The 25,835-nt window shown below is 35.6% G+C and overlaps 1 protein-coding gene across 20 annotated transcripts in view; it reads right to left on the bottom strand.

Annotated features, from left to right (window-relative positions):
- The window catches only part of NBEAL1 (neurobeachin like 1), a 312,588-nt gene that overhangs the window by 265,129 nt on the left and 21,624 nt on the right, over positions 1–25,835 (bottom strand). For 19 of the 20 annotated variants that reach the window (XM_077154757.1, XM_077154758.1, XM_077154760.1 and 16 more), the window contains one exon: positions 9,749–9,840. The exons of the other annotated variant lie outside the window; for it this stretch is intronic. In XM_077154757.1, coding sequence (XP_077010872.1) covers positions 9,749–9,840 — 92 coding nt within the window. The remainder of the gene's footprint in view (positions 1–9,748; positions 9,841–25,835) is intronic. 20 annotated transcript variants of the gene reach the window in all.

Here is a 25,835-nt window from a genome sequence, read left to right as displayed (position 1 = left end):
AAAAAGAAAAAAGTCAACTGTGATGATAAATGAACAGCTATATGATGCTATTGTGAACCACTGGTTGTACACTTTGGATGATTATGTGGTATGTGAATATAAATATATATCAATAAAAAATGTGGAGCTTCATTAATACATTACCTTATAGATAAAGTTGAAATTTTTGGCCATATGTTAATGTGATGAGTATTTAAGAAGATGGAAGCATTTTCACACTTCTAAGAATTTACTGCCCCAAATTTTGTGCTCCTTTTCCTGCAACTTCCAAAATCTGTTCCACTCTTCTTTGTTTAACATTGAGTGTCACTTGTAAACACTTGCCCAGTACTGTCTCCCTCTAACAGAGGAAGAAGCTTAGCTTAAAGTTTAAGGCTTTGAAACTGGTAAAAGCAATGTGTCATGAATTCTCTAGCTTAGAAATTATATACTGTTTACTTTAAATGAGGATTATCTCCATGAGTTTCTTATTTTTAAAGTAATTAAACTAGTTGTATATAATGCCTTTTACATAGTACACATTTAGCAGTTTTCTACTATTAAAATCTAAGTTCACAGTTGAGTATTCTGACAATGATATGAAATATAATTTTAAATAAAGCAACTAAATCACAAATAAAGTGATTATTGGCATTCTTCATCTTACTTTAAATATATGAGCAATATATGTCTACTTAAAGTTTTTGGAGATGATCTCCAAGAAATTTCAAATGCATGAAGGACAACTGCAACCCACAAACTTAAGAAGCATTCATTTTAATATTCCAAACATTCAAAAATCACAAACCCATAAAATTCTTAGACCCATGAATTTAAGAAAGCAGTAAGTTATTAAAATTAAAGCACTTCTAAGCACAAACCAGAAAAATACTTTTATTAGTACAAATCAATAATAGTTCATCCAATATTCTGAGATTAGTTCAAGGTATAATACATTTCAACCTTTACAAACCTGGCACAAATAATATACTAATGCGTATAGTATACAAACATGTTCATAAATAATGAAGTCCTGTTCTTTCTGAGCACAACCACATCTGTTCTTCAGTTCAATGTCTTGTTTTAAAGTTCTATCATTTACTTTTACCTCACAACTGGACTTTCTGCCTTCAGTCTGAAGCCCCTGTCATCCAATTTCCACAATGCCATCAAACTGACTTTTGAAAAACAAACTTAATCATGTTGTTCTTTTTTTTTAATTTTTAATTCTTTTTAAACATTACAACATACAAACACAAACATTCTTACCATATAATCATTCCATTCTTGGTATATAAACAGTAACTCACAATATCAACACATAGTTGTATATTTATCACCACGATCACCTCTCAGAACACTTGTATGAATCCAGAAAAAGAAATAAAAAGAAAAAATGCATACATAACATACTCCCTCCCAAACCCCTCAGTGATCACCAGCATTTCAATCTACTAAATTTATTTTAACATTTGTTCCCTCTATTATTTACTTATTTTTAATTCATATGTTTTACTCATCTGTCAATAAGGTATATAAAAAGGAACATCAGACACAAGGTTTTCACAATCACACAGTCATATTGAGAAAGCTATATCATTATACAATCATCTTCAAGAAACATGGCTACTGGAACACAGCTCTACATTTTTAGGCACTTCCCTCCAGCCTCTTTGTTACACCTTAACTAAAATTGCGGTATCTATAATAATGCGTTGAGAATAACCTCCTGGATAACTTCTCGACTCTGTTTGGAATCTCTCAGCCATTGACACTTTATTTTGTCTCATTTTGCTTTCCCCTTTTCATTGAGAAGGTTTTCTCAACCCCTTGATGCTGAGTCCCAGCTCATTCTAGGATTTCTGTCCCACGTTGCCAGGAAGGTCCACACCCCTGGTTGTCATGTCCCACGTAGAGAAGGGGAGGGCAGTGAGTTTGTTTGTCATGTTGACTGAGAGAGAGACCACATCTGAGCAACAGAAGAGGTTCTCGGGGGGTGGCTCCTAGGCCTAATTTTAAGTAGGCTTAGCCTTTCCTTTGCAGGGTTAAGTTTCATATGAACAAACCCCCAAGATTAAGGGCTCGGCCTATTGCTTTGGTTTTTCCACTGTTTGTGAGACTATCAGGGATTCTCTACATGGGGAGGTTAAATTTTCCCCCTTTCTCCCCATTTCCCTAAGGGGACTTTGCAAATACATTTTTATTCACTGTTCAAATCACTCTGGGATTTATTGGGGTATCACTCTGGACAAACCTACAAAAGCTCACGCCTTACTCAAGGTTCCATGTACTTATGGTGTTCAATTAAGCTGTCTACGTAAGTTATATTAGGAAATGCACTAGCCAAAAAATAAATTTTATACGAAATAAACATTTTTTGCTTTGGGCTCACACATAAGTTAAAGTTTTAAAATATTAAATACCATCTATTTTAAACACCCTGCAGTACTGACATTCCTTTGTTCTTCCTCATGCAAAAACATTTTTAAATTTGTACACTTAGTTACTATCATTGTACACTCTAGGCATTCCTAGATTATACCACCTCAGTCTTTATCGTCTATCTTTCCTTCTGATTTCATTTGTGCCCCCACCCTTTCTCCCTCTATCATTCCCACAATCAGCTTCCTTCAGGGCACTAACATTATTGTATTACATTTAGGTAGTACTGTGTTATCCATTTTTGAATTTTTACAATCAGTTGGTTATGCAATCTGTATCCTTTCAGCTCTAATTACCCAATATCTACCCTATTTCTCTCCGAGTTCATTCACTAATGTCAGTTCATATCAGTGAGACCATACATTATTTGTCCTTTTGTTTCTGGTTAATCTCACTCAACATAATGTCCTTAAGGTCCATCCATGTTGTTATATACTTCATAAATTTATTCTGTCTTAGAGCTGCATAATATTCCATCGTATGTATGTACCACACCATGTTTAGCCACTCGTCTACTGATAGACATTTGGGCTGTTTCCATCTCTTGGCAACTGTAAATAATGCTGCTATAAACACTGGTGTACAAATGTTCATTTGGTGTGCAAATGTTCAAATGTTCATTTGTGCCCTTGCCCTCATGTCCTGAGGAGATACCTAGCAATGGTATTGCCAGGTCATATGGTAAGTCTATACTTAGTTTCCTGAGGAACTGCCAAAGTGCTATTCACAGCAGTTGTAACATTTGACATTCCCACCAACAGTGGATAAGTGTGCCTCTTTCTCCACATCCTCTCTAGCACTTGTAGTTTTCCATTTTACTGAAAATGGTCATTCCAGTGGGTGTGAGATGATATCTCATTGTGGTTTTGATTTGCATTTCCCTAATAGCAGGTAAGCTGAGCATCTTTTCATGTGCCTTTTGGCCATTTTTATTTACTCTTCTGAGAAGTGTCATTCAAGTCATTGGCCGATTTTGTAATTGGGTTGGCTGTCTTTTTGTTGTTGAGTTGAACACTCTCTTTATATATTCTGGATATGAGACCTTTATCTGATATATTGTTTCCAAATATTGTCTCACATTGTGTGGGCTGTCTTTTTACTTTCTTGACAAAGATCGCTGATGCACAAAAGTGTTTAATTTTGAGGAGTTCCGATTTATTTATTTATTTATTCAATGCTTATGCTTTGGGTGTAAGGTCTAGGAAATCGCCTCGTATGATAAGATTTATAAGATACTTCCCTACATTTTCTTCTAACAGTTTTATGGTCTTAGATCTAATGTTTAGGTCTTTGATCCATTTTGAGTTAATTTTTGTATAGGGTGTGAGATATGGATGCTCTTTCATTTTTTTGCATGTGGATATCCAGTTCTCCAAACACCATTTATTGAAGAGACTGTTCTGTCCCAGATGAGTTGGCCTGACTGCCTTATCAAAGATCAATTGTCTGTAGATGAGAGGGTCTATATCTGAATACTCGATTCAATTCCATTGGTCAATATGTCTATCTTAATGCCAGTATCAGGCTATTTTGACCACTGTAGCTTTGTAATACACCTTAAGTCAGGGAGCGTGAGACCTCCGACTTCATTTTTTCTCTCAGGATATTTTTAGCTATTGGGGGCACCCTGGCCTTCTAGATAAATTTGGTTATTGGTTTTTCTATTTCTGAAAAGTAACTTTTTGGGATTTTAATTGGTATTGCCTTGAATCTGTAAATCAATTTAGGTAGAATTGACATCTAAACTATATTCAATCTTTCAATCCATGAACAGGGTATGCCCTTCCATTTTTACCAATTTCTTGTAGTTTTCTTTGTATAGGTCTTCTGTATCTTTAGTTAAATTTATTCCAAAATATTTTACTCTTTTGGTTGCAATTGTAAATGGAATTTTTTTCTTGATTTCTCCCTAGAGGGTTTATTACTAGTGTATAGAAACACTACAGATTTTTTCTTCTTCTTTTTTTGCATGGGCGGGCACCAGGAATCAAACCCGGGTCTCTGATATGGCAGGCGAGAACTCTGCCTGCTGAGCCACCATGGTCCACCCAATACTACAGATTTTTGAATGTTGATCTTGCATCTTGCCAATTTGCTGTATCCATTTTTTAGCTCTAGTATTTTGCTGTGAATTTTTCAGGGTTTTCGACATATAGTATCATATCATCTGCAAACAGTGAGAGTTTTACTTCTTCCTTTCCAATTTTGATGCCTTGTATTTCTTTTTCTAGTCTAATTGCTCCAGCTAGAACTTCCAACACAATGTTGAATAACAATGGTGATAGTGGACATCCTTGTCTTGTTCCTGATCTTAGGGGGAAAGTTTTCAGTTTTTCCCCACTGAGGATGATGCTAACTGTGGGTTTTTCATATATTTCCTTTATCATGTTGAGGAAGTTCCCTTCTATTCCGATCCTTTGAAGTGTTTTCAAGAAAGGATGTTGAATTTGTGAAATGCCTTTTCTGCATCAATCAAGATGATCATGTGGCTTTTCTGCTTTGATTTGTTGATGTGGTCTATTACAATAATTGATATTCTTATGTTGAACCATCCTTGCATGCCTGGGACGAATCCTACTTGGTCATGGTGCATAATTCTTTTAATGTGCTGCTGGTTCATTTTGCAAGAATTTTGTTGAGGATTTCTGCATATATATTCATTAGAGAGATTGGTCTGTAGTTTTCTTTTCTTGTAATATCTTTGTTTGGCTTTGGTATGAGGGTGATGTTGGCTTCACAGAATGAGTTAGGTAGTGTCTTCGCCTCTTCAATTTTTTTGAAGAGTTTGAGCAGGATTGGTACCAATTCTTTCGGGAATGTTTGGTAGAATTCACATGTGAAACCATTGCATCCTGGCCTTTTCTTTTTCGGGAGCTTCTTAAGGACTAATTCAATTCCTTTACTTGTGATTGGTTTATTGAGGTCGTCTATTTCTTCTCAAGTCAATGTTGGCTGTTCATGCCTTTTTAGGAAGTTGTCCATTTCATCTACATTGTCTAGTTTATTAGCATAAAGTTGTTTATAGTATCCTCTCATTACCTCCTTTATTTCTGCAGGGTCAGTGGTTTTCCATTCCTGATTTTATTTATTTCATCGTCTCTCTTCTTCTTTTTGTCAACCTCACTAAGGATCCATCAATCTTATTGACTTTCTCATAGAATCAACATCTGGTTTTGTTGATTTTCTTGATTGTTTTCATGTTCTCAATTTCATTTATTTCTGCTCTAATTTTCATTATTTCTTTCCTTTTGTTTTCTTTGGGGTCAGTTTGTTGTTCTTTCTCTAGTTCTTCCAAGTGGACAGTTAAATCCTTGATTTTCACTCTTTCTTCTTTTTTGATATAGGCATTTAGGACAATAAATTTCCCTCTCAGCACTGCTTTGCTGTATCCCATAAATTTGATATGTTTTGTTTTCATTTGCATTTGCCTTGAGACATTTACTGATATATCTTGTAATTTCTTCCTCAACCCACTCGTTGTTTAAGAGTGTGTTTTTGAGCCTCCATATATTTGTGAATTTTCTGACACTGCCTATTATTGATTTCCAACTTCATTCTTTTATGATCTAAGAAAGTGTTTTGTATGATTTCAATCTTTTTATTTATTGAGACTCACTTTATGACCCAGCATATGGTCTATCCTTGAGAATGATCCATGCGCATTTGGGAAAAAGGTGTACCCTGCTGTACGAGGTATAATGTTCTATAAATGTCTGTTAAGTCTAGCTCATTTATTGTATTATTCAAATTCTGTTTTTTTATTCATCCTCTTCTAAATGTTCTGTCCATTTATGAGAGTGGGGAATTAAAAGTCTCCAACTATTATGGCAGATGTGTCTATTTCTCTTTTCAGTGTTTCCAGCATTTGTCTCATGTATTTTGGAGCATTCTGGCTTGATGCATAAATATTTATGATTGTATATCTTCTTGTTGAATTGTTCCTTTTATTAATACATAGTGTCTTTCTTTGTCTCTTTTAACTGTTTTACATTTGAAGCCTAATTTATTGGATATTAGTATAGCTACTCCTGCTCTTTTCTGATTGTTATTTGTGTAAAATATCTTTTCTAAACCTTTCACTTTCAACCTATATTTATCCTTGGGTAAGATGCATTTCCTATAGACAGATATAGATGGGTTCTGTTTTTAAATCCATTCTGCCAGTCTATGTCTTTTGGTTGGAGACTTTAATCCATTAACATTTAGTGTTATTACTGTAAAGGCAGTACTTTCTTCTACCATTTTGCCTTTTGGATTTCATACGTCATACCTATTTTTTCTTCTGTTTACCTTCAACTGACAGTCTTCATTTCTACACTTTTCTCCACACCTCTCTCTCCTGTCTTTTCCTATCTGTCTCTAGTGCTCCATTTTGTATTTCTTGCAGAGCTGGTCTCTTGGTCACAAATTCTCTGTGATTTTTTTCGTCTGAAAATGTTTTAATTTCCCCACATTTTTGAAGGATAATTTTGCTGGCTTCCCTTGTATGTGATGGATTGGTTTTCTCTTGCTGCTTTGAAAATTCTCTTTCTCTTTGACATCTGAAATTCTGATTAGTATGTGTCCAGAGTATGTCCATTTGGATATATTCTGTTTGGGGTACGCTGTACTTCTTGGATCTGTGATTTTAAGTCTTTCATAAGAGTTGGGAAATATTCTGTGATAATTTCCTCTATTAGTTTTTCTCCTCCTTTTCCCCTTTCTTCTCCTTCTGGGACACCCACAACATGTATATTCACACACTTCATGTTGTCATTCAATTTCCTGAATCCCTGCTTGTATCTTTCCATTCTTTTCCCTATATTTTCTTCTGTTTGTCAGATTTCAGACCTCCCATCCTCCAATTCACTAATCCTATCTTCTGCTTCTTAAAATCTAACATTATAGGTTTCCATCACGTTTTTTATCTCTTCTGTTGCGCCTTTCATTCCCATTAGTTCTATGATTTGTCTTCTCAGACTTTCTTGTTTTTGTTCAGTCCTTTCCTTCTTTATATCCTCCCTCAATTCACTGATTTGATTTTTGATGAGGTTTTCCATGTCTTCAAACATTCTGAATTAACTGTTTCATCTCCTGTATCTCATTTGAACTGTAGGTTTGTTACTTTGGGCCATATCTTCAATTTTCCTAGTATGATTTGTTATTTTTGCCGGCATTAGGCATTTAATTTTCTTAATTAGTTTATTCTGTAGATTGTTTTCACTTTTTTTACCTAGCATTTTCTTGCTGGAAGACTTTTTTGTCCATCTGTTCTTTGACATTCGGTTCAGCTTATTCTAGACCTCTAGCTTAGGTTTTGCTTAACAGATCAGAACTTTTCAGTTCTTGTTTTCTTGTTTCTTACCCTGCCTGTATGGTGCCTTTTTCTCCCCTTAGAAGGGTCTACTTAGGTATTATAGACCCCATCCAGATTTTCCCAGGCCAAACTGGCCTCCTCTCAGGAGGAAAAGGTCACCCGCGTCAGTTTTCCCTGAGGCTGAGACCCAGCAGGTTGAAAGGCTTTCCTATGAAGTCTCTGGACTTGGTGTTTTTCCTATCCTGCCAGTATGTGGCGCTTTTCTGCCTGTGGGACCCACCAGCATAACGTGATGTGGTACCTTTAACTTCAGCAGACTCTCCCTGCTGGGGGCATGGTTGAGACAGAGAAGAGGTTGTAGGCTGGCTTTAATTGCTTCACTTTTCCAGACTTTGGAGCCTGAATTCCTTGAGGGAGGGATTCCACCTGAGCTGGGCCCCACCTCTCCTCTGGGGAAGGCACGGGCTCCAGCAAACACTCAAGCAAGCTTAATTCTGCCTATACCTGGGGCAGTTGGAGCCCGAGAAGCCCTGCAGCTGTATCCAAACACTAGTGAAGCTATAGAAACACAACCACAAAAAAGAAAAAGAAAACTCCTTTTCAGAGCAGGACGCCCATTCTTTGGGTTTGCCAATCAAGAGCTTATGTTGGTATGTTGCTCTGTATCTCTCCAGGTTCCATAAGCCCCCTCCTTTCCTTCAGGGCCCAGACCCTTTCAAGTATTATGTGCTGTCCAATTCAAAGAACCTCTTTTTTTTCTTTTTTCTTTTCCCATCAGCCCTGCCCAATCTGCGCTGGGGCAAAAACCAGCAACCTCAGCTTTTACTGAAGGTTCAGCGGAGCTGAGGGCTTATTTTTAGTAGTCAGAATTTGTTACTTAATTCCACAGTTGAAGCTTGGTTGTGCTCAATCCCTACTGCTAGTAAAGTCTCTTTCCTTTTCCCTCTGGGAAGCAGCCTGTGGGCGAGGGGTGCTGGCTCCGTGACTTGGGGGACTCATGGTTCTTGGTTGGCTTGTAGCCGGTCAGCTTGTCCAGACTGTGGCATGCTGTGTGTCTGGTCACTGACGTGGCCCCAGCAGTTAGTTGTTCTGTACTGTTCCTGGCTATTTACTAGCTGCTCTGAAGGATGAACTAAATCCCACACCTCACTAAGCCACTATCTTGGCCCCATCTCCTATGATCATGTTGTTCTAATGCAGAAAATTCTTTAGTAACAGCCCATATCCTCCATAACAAAAAATTAAACTCCATTAGAATTGCATGCATGGTTCTTCATGATCTGGCCCCTATTTGATTTTCCAGACTCAATTCTCCTGTATTTCCCACTCTCTCACTGCCTACATCCATCCCAAAACTGCAAACACACTTGCCTCCAAGCAGTTTTTTGGTTATCTAGACACTCTTCTCTCATCATCAGTCATTGCCCATACCCCATCCCTGCCTTAACACATCTCTATAAATGGAACTCTTTAGGTGGCTAAAATCCTTTCTTTATTTCTATTGCTTCTTATCCCAGCTAACTTCTTGCCTGCCTAACAATTATTAGTTCGTAACAAAGCTCTCAGATACAGAAAAAAACAGTATCTGGGGGGTAGGCCTGGGAACTGTGAGTGGGGGAATGGTGGTAAGTGGAGAAATGGAAGAGTGATTCATACTTTTAGCTGTACCCTTCCATATAATTTGAATTTTTCTCCATTTTGTGATTTTTAAATCTAATTTGAAAAAATATGAATACTTCACCTCCTACAAGTTGTTTCCTAAGACCCTACTCTAAGGCCAGAAATGGTAAATAAGTTTCAGCTTGCATGCCCATTAACAATTATGGCTCACTAAAGTAGTAGCTTTTAGAAGCCAAGTCTGATATCAGCCATACAGACTGTGGTGATCAATTAGTAATGTCTGCCGTGAAGGAAGGGTTAAGCAAGAGTGTTATACATGCATATTACCATCTTTGTAATATGTCATGAATGAAATCTTTGTGCCAAAAATGGACTCATGTAAGGTTAAGAAATTAGTGCATTTCTACATACCTGGTAGGCAGCTTCTCAAAGTCAATATCTAAGAATTGCTCATAGCTAGAAACAAAATTGTCCAACCATAGCTTCAGGTAATCTGGATCCTTCTGAAATAAGAAAGCCATTATCATATTAAACATACCTGTCAGGGGAAAAAAAAATACTTTTGCTTCTGTTAAGCAAATACAAAATGATAAACATAAAGAAGCAACATTAAGCCTTTAAGTGGTATTTAGGAAGACATAAATGCTGTTTTAAAATGTGTATTAAGTGTAATAAGAACCTACAAATGGCCCCCATCTCACTTGGAGAAGAGCTAATGTCTTAACATCCTACAAAGTTCTGAACAATCTCCTCTACTATATCACTATAACCTTATCCACTAGTACCCTGTACCACTTACTACCTTATCCATCACTACAGGCCTTCTAGCTGTTCTTGGGACATGCTAGACATACTCCTTCCTTAAGGTCTTTCTTTGTACTGCATTCTCTGCCCAGAATATTCTTTCCCTGAATACTGAATGGCTAACCCTTCATCTTCTCCAAGGCATACCTTAAATAACATTCTCAATGAGGCCTACTTTTACCACCATATTTTAAAATTGCAAATCTTCTCACTGCCTTTTTTTTTTTTTAATACATGGGCAGGCACCAGGAATCGAACCCGGGTCCTCTGGCATGACAGGCAAGCGTTCTTGCCTGCTGAGCCACCGTGGCCCTTCTCACTGCCTTTTACCTTACCCTATTCTGTCCCTACCTCACCCCATGGTCCTTTACACCTTTTAACATTCTCTATCTGTTTACTGTTTATCTACAACTTCCACTAGAATGTAGCCTTCACACAGGCAGGAATTTTTATCTTTTTGTTCTATTCACTAGGGCCTTGAAAAGTGCCTTGCACTCAGTAAATATCTGTCCAGAGAATTAATGGGCAGTGTAAACTCCATAAGTAAAATCAAATTAGAGATGGATTATTAACCTAAATATAAAAATTAAAACCAAATTCTTTTAGAAGAAAATATGGGTAAATAATTTTGTAATCTTGGGGAAGGTAATGATTTCTTAGCTACAAAAATTAAGAACTAAAAATAAAAAATTGGTAATTGGTCCTAATCAAAATTAAAAACTTCTACTCAAAAGACATTACTGGAAAATGAAAATGCAAGTCTCATACTTGGAAAACATTCTCAACATATATATATATCTTACAGAGGACTTGTACACAAAATATATAAAGAACTCCTACAAATCAGTAACAAGAGCAAACAACTCAACTAAAAAATGGTCAAAAAGCTCAGACACTTCACAGAAGGAAAGGAAATAATGAATAGGCAAATACATGAAAATCTGCTCAACACCATTAGTTATCCAGGGAAGTGCAATTATAATTAATTGGACACGATTACACACCCACTAGAATGGTTAAAATATAAAAGACTGACCATACCAAGTGCTGGTGAAGATGTGGGATAATTGGAATACTCATATATTACTGGTGAGATTATGAAATGGTATAATAATTTAGAAAACACTTTGGTAGTTTCTTATGAAGTTAAACCTACATATACCATATGGCCTAGTCACTTCTCTCTACAGAAATGAAAACATATATCCACAAAAAGACTTGCATAAAAATGTTCATAGCAGCTTTATCTTAATAGCCAAAGACTGGAAACAAACCAAAAATCCAACAAAAGGTTAATGGACTAAAAAATTGTTCTATATTTATACAATGGCATACTATTCAGCAAAACAAATGAACTGTTAATACAAACAACAAATATAAATTTCAAAAGAGTTGAGCAAAAGTTGTTAGATATCAAAGCATACACCTTGTTTATTTATTTGTTTATTTTTATATGAAACTCTAGAGCAGGTTACAAAAAATAAATCGGATAAATGGCTAGGAGCACAAAAGGAACTTTCTTGAAATAGAATGGAAATTTTCTATTTTTTTTTTTTTTTTTTTTTTTTTTTTTTTTTAAAGGAAAGACAGAGAGAAGGAAGGAAGGAAGGAAGGAAGAAAGGGAAACATTTTTAAACATTTTCTTGTTTTATTGTATTCTGTTTCTCCGTTTTTGTTACATGGGCTGGGGCCGGGAATCGAACCGAGGTCCTCCGGCATAGCAGGCAAGCACTTTGCCCGCTGAGCCACCGCGGCCCGCCGGAAATTTTCTATTTTTTTATTAGGATAATGCTTCCATTTCAGGAGGAGTCTGTACTCTCAAATGTTTACATGAATCAAAACTTTTCACATTTCACAAAAATATGTACATTTTATCATCTGGACATACTATTTTTATTTTTACCATTAATTATTTTAATCATTTAAATAATGAACTACGTAGATTCAGATATAGGTAGAATATAGTGTTTTGACAAAAATGTTAATTTTTATGAAATTTTACAATTTTTATTAGAACACTGTGCCTTGGAAAAAAGTAAATGCAATGCTATTTATTTCACACTACAGTTTAAAATTTATAGTTTAAACTTGTACACTCCAAACATGTATATGGTAATTTATACTCTAAAATTTTCCATTTTAACTATTTTTAAGTGGCCTTAATTATATTTACAATGTTGTGCTACCATTACCACCATCCAATACCAAAATTTTTTCATCACCCAAAAACAAAACTCTGTACCCATTAAGTAATAACTCTCCATAACCCCTTCTCCAAGTCCCTTGAAGCCTTGAATCTATTTTCTATCGCTGTGAATTTGCTTACTCTAGGTGTATCATATAAGTGAAATTATACAATATTTGTCCTTTTGTTTTTGTTTTGTTTCACTCAACAAGATGTTTCAAGGTTCATCCATGTTGTAGAATGTATCAGAACTCCATTCCTTTTTATGGCTGAATAATATTCCATTGTTTGTACAGACCACATTTTGTTTATCATTTATCTGTCAATGGATACTTGGGCTATTTTCACTTTTAAGCTATTGTTGAATAAAGCTGCTATGAACACTGCTGTAAAACTTATTTGTTTTAAATCCCTGCTTTCAATCCTTTGGGATATATACATAGGCGTTGAACTGCCAAATTATATGGTAATTCCATTTAACTTTTTGAGGAACTGCCAAACTGTTTTCCACAGTGGCTACACCATTTTATATTCCCACCAGCAATGCAACAGAGTTCCAATTTCTCTGTATACTCACCAATGCTTTTTTTTTTTTTAAATAACAGCCATCCTAGTGGGTGTAAATTGGTATCCCACTGTGGTTTTGATTTGCATTTCCCTACTGTATAACGATGTTGAGCATCTTCCCATCCGTTTATTGGTCGTTCGTATACTTCTTTGAAAAAATATCCACTCAATTCTTTTGCCCACTTTTTAATTGGGCTATTTGTCTTTCTGTTTTGGAGCTGTAGGGGTGTTCTTTATATATTCTGGATTATAATCCTTATCAGATATATGCTCTGCAATTATTTTTTCCCATTCTGAGGTTGTCTTTTTACTTTCTTGATAATGGCCTTTAATGCATAAAAGCCTTAACACTTTTTTACTACAGTCAAATTTCATCAACATGTTACTCAGGAGTCTTAGGTCCTTAGTCATTAAATATCATTGCTTAAACATTGCTCTTGGATAAAGGGACCTCAAGTAATTTATTTCTCTAAAATAAAAGCATTACACTACACACAAGGATCTAAAAGAATGTTCCCAGAACATGCAGGGACTGCTGACCTTCTGTGTGTTTGTTATTTTTCTATTAATATACTGTTTCAAAATCAGCCCATAAATTGTCACAATCTATATAATCACTGAGAAACAAGAAGATGGAAATATTTCAAATAAAAACTACCTCTGAGGAGAAATTTTCCCAAGGGTTTCATTACTTGCTTTTTTCACCTCCAACTAGAATGTCATTCATTCATTCATTCATTCATCCATCCATCCATTCAGGAAAGAACTCCAGAAAGAGAAGTGGCCAGAGTTTTCCTAATTATTGTTCCTTTCTAATGAAAGAAAGGATTTTCTCTCTGTAAAAGTTAGAGAGAAAAGTCACACAATGCCATAAGTATATAATGCATTTCTTTTCACATTTTACTTAGGAACTCTATGGTATCTGATTCGGTCTAAATCTGTACTACAAAATGTTTGGCAAGTAAACAGCTCCCCTAAGATATTGAGCAACTATTAGGGAAAGAAATGGTATTTATACTTGAAAGATTTAGTAAGAAGTAAAGCAGTTACAAATTTTTTGAGCCTCTGCCACATACTAGGTAGGAACTATAGCAGCCATTTTTTTAAAAAAACATCATTCCATTTATGCCTTAACATTATCCAGAGAGGTAGGTTTCACTTTCTCCACTTTACAGGCTAGAAAAAGGAACCCTAATGTTATATAATTAGTCCAAGCTCATATGACTCATTAATTGATAGTGCTAGGATTAAAATGCAAGGTTATATAAATCCAGTATAAGCTCTTAATACAATACACTACCTTTGAACTGTGAGCCCGAGTAAAATGGAGCTTTAGTAGACAAAAAGAAAAGGAGAGCTTAGTCAAGATCAGTAAACTCAAGTTCAAAAAGAATTTAATGAAAAAAATAGGTACATTCCATACAGCCAACCTTAGAGGATCATACTTTGCTACCAAATGGCCATAAAAAGGAAGATCTCCACACACCCAGAAAAAAATATTAAGCCTCACACTGTGACTTTCATGGTTAATACAAATTTGGTGTATTGAAACACCACAGTATAGTCTATCTCCCATTTGTATAATATTTATGTATTAACACATATGTATTAAGTACTGTATAAGTGCTGGTGGCAAATTATGTGGACTTTAATTCCTGCTTTGTCACTTATCTTGAATAAGTCACCCTATGTCTTCACAATCCTGTCTTCCTCTATAAAATGAGGATAATTATACATAATTTACAGGGACGTAATAAAAATTAAATAGCCTAACATAGCATATAGTATGTGTTCGATAAATATTAATCTTATTCTGATAGCCAACTTTGTGCCTAAATCAGGAAACTCCCAGAAAACAGGAATGTTCCATACTATACATAAACATATTTAAATATTTTATGATCCTCCTTGCCACCTAATGTTTATTTTATTGAAATCCCTTTGAATTTGCTGTGTGACTTTGGACAAGTGACTTCATCTCTCTGAGCTATTCTTCATCTATTAAATGAAGATATTTCCTACATTATATGGTTGTTGAGAGTACTAATGAAATAATGTATGTAAAGCACTCAGCAATGACTAGTATTTAGTGAATGTTCAAAACATATGTTGGTTACCATTAGCTTTGTGGGTAGTTCAAGTGAGTTCAACAGACCACATGATAGACCTTTCTACAGATCCTTCCAAGATAACTGCATTTCCAGTTCTGACTTCCATTGAAATGGCTAACTGGATTCATGACCAGTCACACTCTCTTTACCAAAGGGTTGTTCAGTAAAACCTTCACCATGTGGAGCCCTGTCTACTGGAGACTCACTTCTTGTAAAATTCAAAGAGGTCCAATAGAGCCACTTCTGGCCCTCGTCTCAGAGCATGCTACCTGGTTAGGCTGAGAATTTTCCAAACCATCAATTTCTGGTTTCTTTGTGCTTAAGAGTTCAGTTCTCAGCTTGTTCCTTTCCCCTCACATCTTACTATAAAGCTACATGGAGAAGCAATGTTGTACCTTCCACACTTAGCTCATAAATCTCCTCAGCTAAATAACCAAGTTCATTGCTTACAAGTTCTATTTTCAATTTCTACATCAGAACATAATTGTATCAAGTTCACAGACAATATAATAAGGATCATCTTTCTTACAATTTCCAATAACACATTTATCATCTCCTTCTAAGGTTTCACTGGAAGTACATTTAACACCCATATTTCCACCAAGTCTCTTCAGAGCTGTCTGGGCTTTTCCTACCAAGCACCTCACCATTCTTCGAGCCTCTACCCATTACCCAATTCCAAAGTTCTTTCCACATTTTTTGGTAGTCATGGCAGCTCCTCACTTTGCAGTACCAAAAATGTTTTAGTTTCCCAGTTGCTAAAACAAATACCATACAATGGGTTGATTTAAACAATGGTGATTTACTAGGTCACTGTTTTGTGGCTAGAAGCTCAAAATTTAGATATCAGTAAGGCAATACTTTCTCCCCAAAGACTGTGGCACATTTCTTCCTACATGGCAATTATATTTGGGTTATGGTATTCCTTCAAGTTCTAAAACTACAAACTGTGAGACACATATTTCAACTGCAGTCACAGCTGGGCAGTCACATTTAAAAGTTAGGAAGTAAATCAACCTTTTATATATTTTCTAAGAATCCTACCAAAGAAGATAAATTTTCCCAACAGGAAGATTATTAAGTGGTGATTAGTTTTTCAAACTAGTCCTCAAGTTCTTCTAATAGAATCTTTGCTACTGCAATTAACACTTAATACTGCCAACTGTGTACCAACCAGGGATAATGCTAGACTCTATGAATATGAAAAAATATAAAGGAAAATCTTAACCTCAAAATGTTTATGAGCCAAAAGAAAAGAAAGGCATAAACAGATAAATGCAAAATAGCAAGTATAATAGTTATGAAAAGTGAGTCATTAACTCTGCAATAGTGGAGGTAACTAAGTAGAAGAAGAACTCAAAAGTTTTTCAAAGAAGCAGGAAGTGATGTGTGGGGGGAAAAGAGGAATTTCAGACAGAAAGAAAACAGCAAGATATGTTCAATGATGTACAATATTTCCAGTGTGAAATATGTTCCAGTGCGAAAATGACAGGAAGCAGTGGGATGGGTATGTGGGCTTAGAAGTCTGGAGAAGTCAGCATTTCCTAAGCAAGTATGCTACCCAATGTTGTGTAGATGATATAAATGAGATCTGAAAAAAAAAAAAACATTTGTGCTCAAATAACCTTGAGTAGCACTACATAAGCAAATTTAAATAAGACTGTTAATTACAGAATGTCTTAAGAAGAAATGTGCCTGATAAATTGGATAAGATGAAATGGAAATAATATGAAATTTCCCAAACACAGGCCCACAAGCCTTTTTTTCTCAACGCGAGTCCATTAGTCTTACCAAGAAATCAATTTTTTTATTTGGTTGAAATTTTTCATTACATGTTTTATTTTTAATGATTGAATTAATTCTGCTTTCTAAAAACATTTTATTAAAAAAAATCAAACATATATAAAAGTAGAGAGAATAATATGACCCAACAATTACCAATGCATGACCCATCTTCTTTCACCTGTATCTGCATCCCCCCAACTATATTACTTTGAATAAATCCAGATATCATTTCACTTCATCCATAAATATTTCAGTATTTATCTCTAAAAAAGAAGTTCTCTTTTTAAATTATGACTATTACATTTTAAAAACATTAGTACTTCCTTAATATTGAATATTAAAGTCATTCCAATTTAATTATTAAAATTTAAATATTTAAATTTAAATTGGTTTATTTTAATTAAAGTTAAATTTAAAATAAAATTTAAAACTAAGTTTAAATATTAAATTCATGTTCAAATTTCCCTGACTTACAAATACCACTTTTTTTTTATTTGATCAGATCAGTAACCAAATAAAGTCCATATACTGCAATTGGGTGATATGTCTTTTAAGCCAATTTAAATCGATAGGTTTCTTCTATATCTTTTTTCCAGATACGTATTCGTTGAAGACAGTAGGTCATTTGAGATATATAATTTCACATTATGGACTTTGCTGACTGAATGAATATCCTTGTCACGTAACATTTATTTTAGTCTCCTGTATTTCCTAAGAACTGGTAGTTATATCTAGAGACTTTAGCACAATTAGGTTCAATTTTTTGGCAAAAACACTACACAGGTGATATGTTCTTCAGAAGTACATGGTATCTGGTTCTTTTTGTGATATAAGAAAGTAATGATCATCATTTCCTAGATATGGTTATCTCATTATAAGTAATTTCTGCAGTCCCCTTCACTCTCCTTCTTCTGAGTTTATTTTGTTCTTTATCTTTTTAAAATGGATATTGTATTAACTATTCTCCCATAACAAATCACCCTAAAATTTAGCAGCTAAAAACAACAAACATTTATTATTTCACAAAGTTTCCTAGGGTCAGGAATCCAAGAGTGGCTTGAGCTGAGACTGCAGTCACATCAAAGATTGACTGGACTGGTGGATCCACTTCCAAGCTCACTCACTCACTTGGTGGCTACGCTGACAAGAGGCTTTAGTTCTTCACATTGGCCTCTCCAAAGGGCTACTCACAACATAGCAGCTGGTTCCTGCCACAGCAGGTGATTCAAGAGAAAAAGAGCAAATAAGATGGCAGTTACAGTGTCTTTTAAAACCTAATTTTGAAAATGACATACCATTCATTACTTTTGTCATATTCCACTGGTCACACAGAACAACTCTAGTATAACATGAGAGGGGATGACACTAAGGTGTGGGGTGGGGATTGTACATGCTAGCTACCACAAATGACCAGTTCATTGATTTTCAAATTTTTCTCTTTCTACTATATATATTTAAAGCCACAAATTTTCCTAAGTAATTCTGTAGAGATGGCTCTCAAAGGCTTACACCCTTGGGGAAGGATGAACTAGAAAACTAGCCCCTGGTGATTCTATGAAATTTGGATTCTCCTAAGAATTTCATATAAGCAAGATGATACAATATTTGTCTTTTTGTGTCTGGCTTATTTCACTCAACATTATGTCATCAAGATTCATCCATACTGTAGTAGCATACATCAGAATTCCATTCCTTTTTACAGTTGAATAATATTCCATTATGTGCGTATACCACATTTTTTTCATCCATTCATCTAATGATGGGCACTATTTTCTTGTGTGAATGCACTTGTGTGTGTGTGAATTCATTTCTGACCATCTGTTGCTCCATGTCCTTGAGAAAATACTTGGGGTCTACAATGAAGGTTTCTTCCAGAGAGGACATAAATTTGCTTCTGCCAGGCACTATCAATAGAGCTTTCTCAGCCTTTCCTAGAAAGAAAGGTGAATTTGATTTGCAAATCCATGAAAGAATTAACTTCTGGTAACAACCTCTAAAAGACTTTTCACCTCTCTGCTCTGCTTAGCAGCAGCACTTTCCCCTGCAATCCCCTAGTGAAGGTGGAGAATTGAAGTGGATATTTTCTAGTTCATCCTTACCCAAGAGTGTAAGCCTTTGAGAGCCATACCACAATATCTATTAGATTTTGCTCCAGGTAATCTCTAGGCTTTGACTTCTTTCCTCCCATAAACCCATGAAACTCAGCTCAAGTTCAACAGAAAATGGCATCCGTTCTCCATTTAACTCCTGCTTGCATTAAAATTTTGTCTTCATACTACTTCACTATTTTTTTTAGCTTCCCAATGCTTTTAAGATTTTTGTATCTAGAGATGAGTTATTTTCAGAGGGATGGTTAGTCCAAACAACCTAGCTACTTAATTGCCAGAAACAAATCTATACTAAAACCTTTTTTCCCTTGTACTTTTTTGGTCATGCCTTATGTTCACCTAGAACTGCTTCTCTATTAATCCGCTATCCGTTTTTTAAAACCCTGATCGAATGGTTTTTAAATCTTGATCAAACCTTTCTACCAACCCACCTATGATGACTTCATCCAGGCACCCTGCCTTACATCTAGGCCTACAATCTGAATAGGAAACTGACACTAGCAGTAAAAGCATGCCTAAGATGGAATCAGTCAATTAAATACATGAAAACTACAAAAACATTCATGAAAGGAAAGCTTGTCACCTCCGAAAAACATTTGGAAGTCATATTAAAAGAAACAGAAGAAACGTTGTAATTGAAGTCTATATAGAGGTTTAGAGTATGTCAAATTCTCTATTAAGAAAGATTTCAAATTTTACTTCATGAATTTCTTAAATTTTAACTAACTATCCTTTAACGAAGTTCCAAGTCTAATCAACATAGTATAGAAAATTCATGGTTAAAATCAGCAGGACTTGAGAAAGCCACTGTGTGGAATGTTAGGTAAAATGTATGTTGTTGCATGAACTTTGTGTTCATCTTGCAGTTTTCACACTACTGGCCAGGTAAAGAAAGTTCTGTTTCAGAGGTTTTGGAGAAGTCAATCAAGTGATCAAGAAATAATGAAACATAAAATTCAAGGGATGAAACAACAGTAAATAACATGACATACATCATACATTCAAAAATTAATTGACTCAGACTAAAGTGAATTCTTTAGAAAAACAGATCACTATATTTCTATTAATTAAATATAATTATTTAACATTTTTATTAAATATCATAATTTATTTAATATTTTAATGGAGCATGAAAGTTTAAAATGATGTTCACGGCCATGTTAGGGGGAAGTATTTCAAATTTAATATCTTAATGATTTATAGTAGCTAATATAATTAATTGAAACTTTCGAATCACATCTAAAAAGTACCTTAACTAAAATTCCCTGAATAATGAGATTTTGAGTAATTTTTATTCTTTCTACATATCTGTATTTTCTAATTTTTCTTACAATTAACTTGTGTATCAAATAATAATAAAATTAAAGCTTAGCATAAAAGTATATCATTATTACTTTTTCTTAGAATATAAATCTAAATTAGAAAGTCTATATATTTTTCTTCCTAAAAGAAAGCTCATTTATTAAAAAGTTAAATTTTATACTAAGCTGACAAAATTCACAAGACAAAATTATTCAACAAAAAGATATATAAAATCATTCACAATGCCATGCTACAAAAAAAATAATATTTATCTTTCCTAAAATTGAAGTGTCACTGAGGTCCATGTGCATGTGCAGTTCTAGGACTGCTGTAAACTGACATTCCCAGAGTTGAATGACGTGACTGGGGGCCCTTGCGCATGCGCATGCCTACGAGTGCCATAAACTGAATTTACCAAAGCTGAAGGACGTGTCAGGAAAGAACATAAAGAAAATAAATCAGATGTATCAAATAAAACTACATATTTCTTTATAGAGGCAAGCGATTTTTTGAAATCCATCCATTTTATGTGAAATATATAAAATTCAGTTAAAGATAGCTGGATAGAGTAGGTCGAGTTCAGCCCTGCTTCATGGAAAAATTAAAGAAGGAACTGGAGGGCGATTGAGATAGCGATTCAAGAGTGCAATTGACCTGGGAGAATCTTCTCCACAACACAGGACAGCCATGGTTCCTCGCCACCACAGAGGCTGAGGAACTTAGAAGCAGAAAGCTGCAGCCTGGCGTGGAGGCACAGAGCATACGGGAGTGAACAGATAGGAAATGAGCACTAGGAAGTAAGCCAAGCCATGTTCCTTGAATGCATTAACCTCACCAGTGAAGCCCCGTGACCTGCGACTCACCCTACACCCCACTCACAGAATCCCTTCACCTGCTCCTATTCATGGCACATCAAGTACCCCTGCCCCACTGCCCTATACACCCTACCCTAAGTGCAGCCCAACCACCTCTCCTGCACTCCTCCTGAGCACTACCTTCCCCTCCCTGTTCCCTGAAGGCTGTTCCCAACATATACAGGCTACACGTGCTAACTTCCATACCCAGGCCAGCCCCGCCCTCTATCTATAGTGTCACACAGCCTCACCACTCCCCCCCTGATCTTTGTGCATTAGTTTATGGCACTCCTAGACCCACTCACACGCACGGACCACAGTCAAGTCCTTCAGCTCTGGTAAATTCAGTTTACAGCACTCGTAGACATGCGCATGCGCAAGGGCCCCCAGTCACGTCATTCAGCTCTGGGAACATCAGTTTACAGCAGTCCTAGAACTGCACATGCGCGTCGACCTCAGTGGCACTTCCTAGCTATGAGAAAGTGCTAATCTGCACAGCTGGGTCACATGTGCCCCCAACAAATGTAGGCCTAACACCAACCTGCTCCCACAGCTCTATGCATGCACACAAAGAGCACTGTGCCCTTGACCAGCACACAGCAGTTGGTGCACCCACACAGCTACATCCTCGCTGGCCACTGAGTGCCCACATGCACAAGTACCACTGTAACATTCCCAACCTTGCCTATACCTGGCCTGAAAAAAATCACCACACAGTTATGCCTTGCCCCATACCATGCTCCCTGCTGCACATTAATCCTGCAAATACAAGGCCTTAGACTACTGAAAGAAATCAACCCCCAAAGTAAATCAATCAAGATATTTACATGTGAGGAAAACAGAAGATCACAAAGCATTTCACAATGAAGACAGATAGAGCCCTACCTAATGACCAAATTAAAACACCAGAGGAGACACAGACATTGGAATAATTAATCAAAGATGTTCATATAACTCTACTTAATAAAATAAGTGGGATGACAAAAAACATAAAGGAGATCAAGAAGACAGTAGAAAAGCATAAAGGGGAATCGGAAAGAATAAATAGAAAAACAGCAGATTTCACAGAGATTAAAGATTCTGTTGACCAAATAAAAAACATACTAGAGGCACAACACCAGATTTGAAGAGACAAAAGAAAGAATAGACAATATAGAGGACAGGATAACTACCTTCAAAGACTCAAAACAGCAAATGGCCAAAAAAAGAAAGAAAATTTTGAATCAAATCTCAGGGAAATGATAGACAAAACAAAGAGCACAAATATAAGAATCATTGATGTCCCAGAAGGAAAAGAGATGAGTAAAGGGCTAGGAAGAGTAGTTGAGGATATAATGGGGGAAAACTTCCTAGCCCCCTTATACAGACATAAATATACAAGTCAAAGAAACCCAATGAACTCCAAGCAGAATAAATCCAAACTGGCCTTCCCCAAGACACATACTAATCAGTCTGCCAAATATTGAAAAGCAGCAGAAAATTCTGAAAGTGGCAAGAGAAAAACAATCTACTACATACAAAGAAAACCACATAAGACTGAGTTCAGACTACACAACTTGCACCCTACAAGTGAGAAGGCAGTGGTATGATATATTCAAGATCCTGAAAAAGAAAGACTTCCAGTCAATAATTCTGTACCCAGCCAAACTGCCCTTCAAAACTGAGGGAGAGATTGAAGCTTTCACAGACAAAGAAGTCCTGAAAGAATCTGTCAACAAGAGACTGGCCCTACAAGGAATACTATAAGGAGTTCTTCCTGTTGACAAAAAAAAAGGACGGAGGTCAGGAAGAGGGCACAGAACTGAAGAGTACCAATAAGGGTAATTTAAAGGATAAAAAGAGAAAGAGGGAAAAGAATATACAGATCTGACAAAAAAAAGATAACATGATGGATTCATAAATTTTTTTTCTGTAATCACTTTGAATATTAACGAACTAAACTTCCCAATTAAAAGATGCAGATTGGCAAAAAAGATTAAGAAATATAATCCAGCTATATGCTGCTTCAAGAGACTCATCTTAGACACAAAGATACAAATAGACTGAATGTGAAAAGATGGAAAAAGATTTTCCATGCAAGTTCTAACCAAATGAAAGCAGAGGTACCAATACTAATATCAGGAAAAATAGACTTTAAATACAAAGACATCATAAGAGGCAAAGAAGGACACTATATACTAATTAAAGGGTCAATTCATCAAGAAGATATAACAATCATAAATGTTTATGCCCCCAATCAAGGATCTCCAAAGTACACGAGGCAGACATTGGCAAAACTGAAGGGAGTGATAGATGTTTCAACAATAATAAGAGAAAACTCCAATACATCACTCTCCTCTATAAATAGAACAACCAGACAAAAGATCAACAGAAAACAGATAAGTTAAATAATTTGGTAAATGAATTAGACCTAATAGACATTTATAGGTCATTGCACTCCAAAACACAAGGATATACATTCTTCTCTAGTGTTCATGGAACAGTCTCCAGGATAGATCATATGCTGGGGCAAAAAACAAGTCTTTATAAATTAAAAAAAATTGAAATTATTCAAAGCACTCTCCCTGATAACAATGAGTTGAAGCTAGATCTCAATAACCACCAAAGAATGAAAACATTCACAAACGTATGGAGATTAAATAACACACTCTTAAAGAACCAGTGGGTCAAAGAAGAAATGGCTAGAGAAATTAGTAGCTATCTAGAGACTAATTAAAATGAGAATACAACTTATCAGAACTTTTGTGATGTGGCAAAGGCTGTGCTGATAGGGAAATTTATTGCCCTAAATGCCTATATTAAAAAACAAGAAAGAGCAAAAATTGAAGACTTAACAACACACCTGGAGGAACTTGAGAAAGAACAGCAAACTAACCCCAAAGCAAATAGAAGAGAAATAACAAAGATTAAAGCAGAGATAAATGAATGGGTGAACAAAAGAAAAATGGAAAATCAATAAAACCAAAAGTTGGTTCTTTGAGAAAAACAATAAAATTGATGGACCACTAGCAAGACTGACAGAGAAAAAAAGAGAGAGGATGCAAACAAACAAAATCAGAAACGATAAGGGTTGTGTAACCCCTACAGACCCTGAAGAAATAAAAGAAATCATAAGAGGATACTATGAACAACTGTATGCCAACAAACTAGACAACTTAGATGAAATGGACAAATTCCTGGAAATACGCAAACAAGCTACAGTAACTCAGGAAAAAATAGAAGATCTCAACAAACCAATCACAAGTAAAGAGATTCAATCAGTCATCAAGCATCTTCCTACAAAGAAAAACCCAGAGTCAAATGGCTTCACAGGAGAATTTCATCAAACAGTTCAGAAAGAATTAACACCAATCCTGCTCAAACATTTCCAAAAAATTGAGGAAGAAGGAACTCTACCTAACTCATTATGTGACGCTAATATAATTTTAATACCAAAAGCAGGTAAAGATGCTATAAGAAAGGAAAACAATAGGCCAATCTCCCTAATGAGCACAGATGCAAAAATTCTTAACAAAATATTAGCAAATAAAATCCAACAACACATTAAAAGAATGTGTTGACCAAGCGGGGGTTATACTAGGAATGCAAAGATGGTTCAACACCAGACAATCAATTAATGTAATATAGTACATTAACAAATCAAAAGGGAAAAATCACATGATCATGTTGACTGACGCTGAAAAAGCATTCGACAAAATTCAGCAGCCTTTTTTGATAAAAAACACTCCAAAAGATAGGAATCAAAGGTAACTACCTCAATATGATAAAGGGACTATATGAAAAAAACAATAGCCAGCATCATACTCAATGGAAAGAGACTGAAAGCCTTCCCCCTAAAATCAGGTACAAGACAAGGATACCCACTGTCACCACTATTATTCAACATTGTGCTAGAAGTTCTAGCTAGAGCAATCAGGCAGGACAAGAAATAAAAGGCATTCAAATTGAAATGGAAGAAGTAAAAGTCTCATTATTTGCAGATGATATGATACTACCCTTGGAAGAGCCTGAGAATTCTACAGCAAAGTTACATGAACTAATAAATAGATTCAGGCAGAGGGTGAGATATAAAATTAATGTGCAAAAATCAGTAACATTTCTATACATAAGCAATGACCTAGTTGAGGAGTCAGTTAAGGAAAAAATTCCATTCAAAACAACAACTAAAAGAATCAAATATTTAGGAATGAACTCAACTAGGGACATAAAGGACTTGTACACAGAAAACCACATAACATTGCTAAAAGAAACCAAAGAAGATCTAAATAGGGGGAAAGACATTCCCTGTTCAGGGACAGGAAGGCTAAATATAGTTAAGATGTCAATTCTTCCTAAGTTCATCTACAGATTCAACAAAGCACCAATCAAAATTTCAATATCCAACTTTGAAGATTTGGAAAAACTAATTACCAAATGCATCTGGAAGGGAAAGAGACACCTAATAGCTAAAAGCATCCTAAAAAAGAAGAATGTAGTGGGAGGTTTAACATGCCCTGACTTTAAAACCTATTATAAAGCCACAGTGGTCAAAACAGCATGGTACTGGCACAAAGACAGAAGCATTGACCAATGGAATCAAATCCAGAGTGCAGAAATAGACCACCAAATCTATGGTCAACTGATTTTTGACAAGGCCTCCAAATCCTCTGAACTGCAACAAAATAGTCTTTTCAATAATTGGGCATAGAAGAACTGGACCAATAGCCAAGAGAATGAAAGAGGACCCCTATCTTACACTCTTCACAAAAATTAACTCATAGTGGATCAAACACCTAAATATAA

This window comes from Tamandua tetradactyla, chromosome 3 (genome assembly GCF_023851605.1).
Source record: "Tamandua tetradactyla isolate mTamTet1 chromosome 3, mTamTet1.pri, whole genome shotgun sequence".
In the NCBI taxonomy this organism is placed as follows: Eukaryota; Metazoa; Chordata; class Mammalia; order Pilosa; family Myrmecophagidae; genus Tamandua; species Tamandua tetradactyla.
The sequence above is the reverse complement of the archived record's forward strand: the minus strand, read 5'-3'. Positions and strand labels throughout refer to the sequence as shown.